Source organism: Alnus glutinosa, chromosome 7, assembly GCF_958979055.1.
Source record: "Alnus glutinosa chromosome 7, dhAlnGlut1.1, whole genome shotgun sequence".
NCBI lineage: Eukaryota > Viridiplantae > Streptophyta > Magnoliopsida > Fagales > Betulaceae > Alnus > Alnus glutinosa.
In genome coordinates, this window is record NC_084892.1 from 458,772 (window position 1) to 465,745 (window position 6,974).

Below are 6,974 nucleotides of genomic sequence, written 5' to 3' on the forward strand. Positions count from 1 at the left end.
TGCGAAATTCCACCCCTTTGTGCCAAGCGACTTCATTGGGAACAAAGAAAAAGAGTTGCATTTGCCAAATTCCAACCCTTTGTGCCAAGCAACTTCATTGGGAAAAAAACAAAAGATTTGCATTTGCGAAATTCCACCCCTTTGTGCCAAGCAACATCATTGTGAAAAAAGCAAAAGACTTGCACTTGCCGAATTCCACCCATTTGTGCCAAGCAACTTCATTGAGGAAAAAGCAAAAGATTACATTTGCGGAATTCCACCCCTTTGTGCCAAGCAACTTCCACTACCCAAAAAAAAAAAAAATGTTTAGTAACTCTTGAATAGTGTCGCTTTTGAAGCGTTACTAAATATAAGGTTGAGAGTCTTGAGACTCTAGATTAGAGACACCGTTTAACACGCTAAACGACACTAATTACAGTTGCTTCTATTCAAACGACACAGTTATATTAAATTTGAGACAATTTTGCCCCTCATATTTACCTATAACCGGCTCCTCTTCGTGTCAAATGAAATGGAGAAGATCCGTTTCTATAATTCTGTATCTTTATTTATATTCCGCTTTATATTTATTTGTCAATTGCATTATATTATCTTTTATTATTCTGTTGTATGTTGCCAAATTTCTCGAACTCAAATATATTTTCCATTGTCTTCCATCTTAGATCGATACTCGTTGATGTATATGTGACTGGACTAGTTTAGTTTACAAACTCATTCAGCCTTTTTGACTTCCATATATATATATATATATAGATGATCACTTTTCATATCAGATTAACAGATTAATAGTCCATGCTTCATACTCGATGTATATCCAACGATAAAAAGAAGTTCAATTTAGTTTCTTTCTTTTGTTTAGAAATCAATGGATTGTTTTTGTTTTTCTGTTGTGACATTAATAGCTTCTTGTCGGATGGCCTGGCATATATGAGACGGTGTTCATTCCTTTTGTGGGTTTGTTGAATTGATCACTTCGATATTATATCTGCAACCGCTACATCCTGTTCTAGGCATTCTCCTGAGAGGCCTTGTCTTGGAGTCCATTTGCATTTGTGAATTTAAAAAGTGTGATTTTAAATTGTACGATTTGAAAAAGTGATTTTTAAAAACACAGTTAAGTGTCTGACAAAATTGTAGATTAGACTTCAAAATTTCGTGTTTTCAAAAAAGCATCGACCCCCTTGTTTGCAATTTGAAAAATTAGTTTTTTGCATTTTCAAATCGCAGCTTTTTAAAAACGCAATTTCCAAACAAATCATTTTCTGCGATTTGCTTTAAAATCGTACTTTTTATCTACAAAATCACAATTATCCTAAACGCACCCTTAATTTGATTTAGAGGTAACTATTGTACAGTCCTTGGTATATTAAAAAAAAAAAGAAAAAAAAAAGAAAAGAAAAAGACAAAGAAAGGAGATTGAAGTAGTGATTGTATTTGAAGAAAATGGAAGCCATATATATATGAGCTATATATGTTCACTGGCACTATTCATATTTAATCATGCATCTCAACTTGGGGATGGCATCTTTTGTGTAAGTATATATCATCTATAATATATGTATTTAGTCACCATGTACATGTATTGGATGATCAAATGATAGGATAATTTCTTAATTAATCCTGTTTCAAGATAACTATTTACTCGATGCTTAAGTCACAAACTTTCATTCACTCTAAATACGTACATAAAATAAAAGGTAGATAGAATTTGAATTGTCAATCTCTGAATATTTTTTTAAAATGTTTTTGCGCTTTCTATTTTTGAGAAATGTTTTGGTTTTAAGAAGATTTTTGGAGTTTGTTTTGAATAATCTGTTAATAATTTGAGTTTAAGAATTGGTCTAGCGGAAGCCCATTGGTGGTCTGGTGATGGTTCGACGGTAGCTTGGTGGTGGTTCGGGGGTGGTTTAGTGGTCAGTGACGGAGGTACATAAGGGCTTGCACCCCCCCCAAAGCCCCCATGATTTTCCTAAAAAAAAATTAAAATTTTACCCATAGTTTTTTTTTTTTTTTTTTTTGGGTTTTGCCCCCCAAATTTTTGTTTTTTTTTTGTTTTTTTTTGAATTTTGCTCCCTCCCCCCCCCCCCCAAAAAAAAAAAAATCGCAAATGCTAGCTCTGCCCCTATCAATGGTGGTCTGTGGATGGCTTGGTGGTGGCGCAACAGTGGTCCGAGAGTGGCTCGACATTGATCTAGGGTAGCTCAGTAATGGTTCGATAATGATCTGGAGTGTAATGCTTGGTTGTTGGTTTATAAAAGTTTTCATTCAAAAAAAAAATAATAAAAGCCCTGTTTGGTAAGATTTTGAGAGGTGTTATGGGTTTTGAAAAAGGTGAAAGTTGATAAATAATTTGGCGGAAGTCACATTTAAAAAGAAATTAAAATTGGTTTGTGAAAATTTTGGAAGTGTTTTGTAAAATTTTTTTAAAAAAAATGGAGAAATTATATTTTATCCTCTAAAGTATAAACCCGTTTGCATTTTGCTGTTCAAAAATTGGCGATAGACCCCACCAATCTATTTCATATTGGCAAAAAAATACCATTTGTCCTTGTTGTCTGTCACTTTGGATGGAAATCAAGTCAGGTACGTGTATGACAGTTACTTTTTTTGACCGGTAAAGTATAAAAACAAAAGAAAATAGCTATTTTTTTTTTTTTAAAAAAAAGAAGCTTAAATAAAAAATAAAAAATAGGGTTAAATACCTTTGACTAAATGCGGTTTAAAACTTTATTTTTTATTTTTATTTTTCCCTTATGCTTCATTTCTTACCATAGATGGTATCTCCTTTATGGCTAAAGATGAAGATGATATTTTCGTTCAAAAATTGATGGAAGTTCCCGTCACCAGCCTTAAAAAATTGACACGTCCCTTGCCTAATTAAAAATTATAAAATTATAAAACTATAAATAATAAAAACTTTTTTTAAAAAAAAAATGTATTCATTAAGTTCTAATTTGTAGTCGTTAGTCCGTAGGGCATTACTATAGTAGCGGAAGGAAGTAAAAATGAAACCAGAAGTGAATTTCCTAGGAAATCCACCGCGCGTAAACAAGTGTTTCTTCTTATCATGCCCTAGTCCAGCATGGCTACTAAAACCAAAACCATTACTTTACTAATCTGAATGTCCAGACAGATTTCTTTCTTTTGTGCAATAAATATTAATATTATTACAGCTAGAAGAGAAGAGTGAATATATGAATGGTTTACCATCACTAAAGAAACAAACTCCTGTACTATGTGCATCATGGCAATGTTGTGCTGATCTGTGTTAAATTTGATCTCATCAAATCTGTGTCTAATCTCCCTCGATCAAGACTCGTTGTTGCATATCAAACGGCGTATGGATGAGACAAGTTGATTTTGAATTGGTCTCGCATATATGATGCTAGCCCTTGGATCTTGCCTTGTTAGTGTTTAAGTGTATATATATATATTGATTTGGTATTATTATCTATGATATGACAAGAAAAACAGAGCAACTTGAGATGTATCATTGACAAGCTGATGGTTGAATTTCTGTCAGGAAAAAGATAGACTTGGTTTCAATCTTGCAGCTATGGAACATCTAAAGGTTCGTGTATTTGTTCATTGTCTCTTGCCTATTGAATTCAAAATGAGCTGCTTGGCCGAAAATATAAGTGAAAGAAAAACAAATAAATGACGGGCTGATTTCCAATTTGATGTTTTAGCAACTGAAGGCTTCAAGGTCTGATGCACTTTTTCGAGATGCAAAATCGAAGTTACTAGAGATTCGTGCACAGCATTCAAAACGTTTAGATGAAAGGTTAGAAACAGGGAAAAAGAAGAAACAGAAGAAATCAAATGATATGCATGCTTGCACATGATTTTGGGGCAAGAAAAACTGTATCAAGTGTATCCTGTTTTGAAGCAGACAATTATCAGCAGGAGGTTCTGATTACTACAAGTTTCATTCATATCTCTTGGAGGAATTTGAGTTTCTCAACGAAATGTTCAACGGCCATCAGCTGCCTTACATGCAGCACATTTCTGCATGCATTGGATAGTATATATGTATTGGTGGGGCAATTAAATTTTGATCCAAAGTATAGTATTTAGTTCTTTATTTGCTTTAAGATTGATCCGTATAAATAGTTTTTTTCTTTTTTGTGTGTATTTTTTTTTATCCCATTAGTAATTATTACTTCTTCCTAAAATTTAGTGATATAGGTTGATTCCTATATATGTGTGGAAAATAATGGCCGATGATTTTATTAACTCTTGAAATAAACATTACAATAACAATAGAAATAAAAGACTAATTCAACACAATAAATACTCATAATAGTTCTAATTAGACTTCAATATAAACTCCCGACCGAAATGAACTCCAAACTATAAACAAAACGTACGATAGCTGATGCAATCACAATTGCTTAGCTTTATTGGACCCAATAAACCGCAACTTAATGGACTCGACAACTCTACAACCAAACTTACTCATACGACCAAGCAATGTTACGGACGTATGTAGCACTTAATCAATTAATTTATCAAAACAGGATTTCAAGTAGTGGACGTTCAACTTGCATTGGGAGCATTGTAGGGCCATACCATCGAAAGTCTTGCCACAGGCATCACATGGAGGCGAGCACCGAGTCTTTCGAACAAAGGTGATAGGGTGTTGGTGACCTTTATATGTGAAAGTACTTCCAAACTTGATGTGTGAATATTTTTCTAAAACGCATTGGGGATGAGCAGGAAAGTCACATGTTGCACAATAATAAAACCAGTGCTTTGGATCCCTTTCTTCTTCACAAATCAGACAATAATGTTCTTCGGAATTGTCTTTAGCAGCGTAGGTGAGTACAAGAAGGTGTTCATCGTATCTGTGCCTAGCTACAAGCGGAAGTGTTGCACATTTAAAATCCAAGGCGAAATCACAAGCAGTGCATACAAATATCCCCCTAATGTTGGAAAACTGGTATTCGTGATCACATACACTGCAATTTTTATAAGAACTTACGGGAAGGAAGAGTGAGTGTTGGTGACCTTCATGTCCCAAGGTTTTTGGAACTGAACAACATTGAACATCCATATCAAAATGGCACGTGTCACATCTATAGGTGAATCCATGACGAAGACGGCCGCAAGCATTGCAAGAGAATAATCCACCAGCATAAGGTGCACATGAGAGGAGGGCGAGCGTGTGTTGATGAAGTATGTGTTTCTTCTGTTTTGGTAGTTGAGCGCATGTAGTGTGAAGAAAAAAGTTACATTGCGTACAGTTGTAGAACGGGACCGAGATTATAAAATGCATACAACCATCACACAGCTTATCATGCAGGAGTTCTTGATCATGGCTAAGAATTAAATTATGTGGATGGATAAAATACTGTTGTATCTCACCTGGGTTGATCTTCTCCACAACATCTACAGAATTTTCAGGCAGCGACTCGCTTCTACATGCTTTTGCACAGTACAAATGTGCTACAAAATCACATTCCTGACAAGAAAAGGCTGCATATTGTGTATTCACCTTTTGACCACATAATTTACAAAATACGTTGTTAAAGTCCTTGACTTGATGATGAAGGGAATAAATAAGAGAGAGGGCGTGATCGTGTCTTGAAATTATCATAGTGCGTGGAAATCCAACACATCTGGAGTGAATCAAGAGTTCACAGATGGTGCATGAGGAGGCGAAGTCCATGCCTTCCTGACCACAAGCTTGACAAGTGAAGTGGATCTTCTTAAAGATGGGAACGAATATGTGTTGGTAGTCGTCAATATTATTGAGGTGCGTGTCGGTAGCACATGTGATGTCAATTATAAAATCGCACTCCTCGCACTTGTAAAAGAGGCGTTCACCGCACCTGTTACCGCAAGCGTTACAATTACTATTACTGGAATCTCGCATTGGCCACTGAAGAATAAGGATGTGATTTGGGTGCGAGCGGTGGTGCATCTCCCGGGGCAGCTGGGCGCATAATTTGTGAAGCTGGAAGTTGCATTCAGAGGCGGAGCATTTGTATCTGGGACCCGCCTCTACTTTCTCCTTGCACACCACACAAACAACTCCCTCCTCGCCATCAATTTTCTGCTCTTCTGTCAACATCAACTCATCATGCCTACTACCGAAATGAAAAAGAAATGTTGACTTGAATCGCTCAGTTTCTCCGAAGCATGACACATGACAGAAGAATGGGCAGGCCGTGCATTTGAAAGCGAGAACCAGTATGACCGGTTTGTTGCACTCCACACAAACAACTTTCTCCTTGCCGTCATTTTTCAGCTCTTCTACGATCTTCAATCGATGCTGAGGCATGTGGCAGAACGTTCTTGTTCTCAAGATTTCACTTAGAAAAAGTTCCATCTCCATCTCTCACTTTTACACGTGCAAACATGCAAGGGAGAGGTATCAGGTAAGTGGGTGGGTGGAGGAGGGAGTTCAAATTATGTGGTAGGATTTAATTTATGGCAGCTTTTTGAGAGTTGTGATAGCAGGAAAAACGCCAAATATATTTTGCTTTGCTCCAATGTCACTGCTTTAATTTGTGCCAGGCCAAGCAACTTAATTTAAGGAGAAAAAAAAGAAAAGCAAAAGACTACCTAAAAATGCGAATCTTTTGCTTTTTTCTATGTTGTGGACTTCTGAACAGGAAACATGTCGGTCAAAAGAAAAAAATGTCTGAGAGAGAGAGAGAGAGAGAGAGAGAGAGAGAGAGATCCAAATAGGTCTGAACACGAAACATGTCGGTCAAAAGAAAAAAAATGTCTAAGAGAGAGAGAGAGATCCAAATAATTGCTTGATATATATATATAGTTCTTTGGCATGTCTTGGACTATACATTACATATATTCATTATTGATGTAATAAATCCCAGATATGGAACGACCCAAAACATAACTAAAAAGTCCTGCCATCCACAGCACGTTATAAATGAATGAATTGTAGCATCAGGATCTTGGAAATGTGATTCATCTTCAGGGTACATGTGAAAATGCATTTTCTA

General features: G+C 36.0%; 1 protein-coding gene across 2 annotated transcripts; it reads right to left on the bottom strand.

Moving 5' to 3' along the window:
* Nucleotides 1–4,648: 4,648 nt before the first annotated feature.
* On the bottom strand, nt 4,649–6,492 carry LOC133872481 (uncharacterized). 2 transcript variants are annotated; one of them, XM_062309990.1, is made up of 2 exons: nt 4,985–6,492; nt 4,649–4,857 (listed from the first exon to the last, which is right to left on the bottom strand). In XM_062309990.1, the coding sequence occupies exons 1-2, from the start codon at nt 6,338–6,340 to the stop codon at nt 4,780–4,782; spliced, it is 1,434 nt and encodes a 477-aa protein (XP_062165974.1). In that variant the 5' UTR covers nt 6,341–6,492; the 3' UTR covers nt 4,649–4,779. The 2 variants fall into 2 exon arrangements, with proteins under 2 accessions (XP_062165974.1, XP_062165975.1); XM_062309991.1 differs by lacking the exon at nt 4,649–4,857 and having other exon boundaries at nt 4,952–5,191; nt 5,368–6,492.
* Between the last annotated feature and the right edge of the window lie 482 nt (nt 6,493–6,974).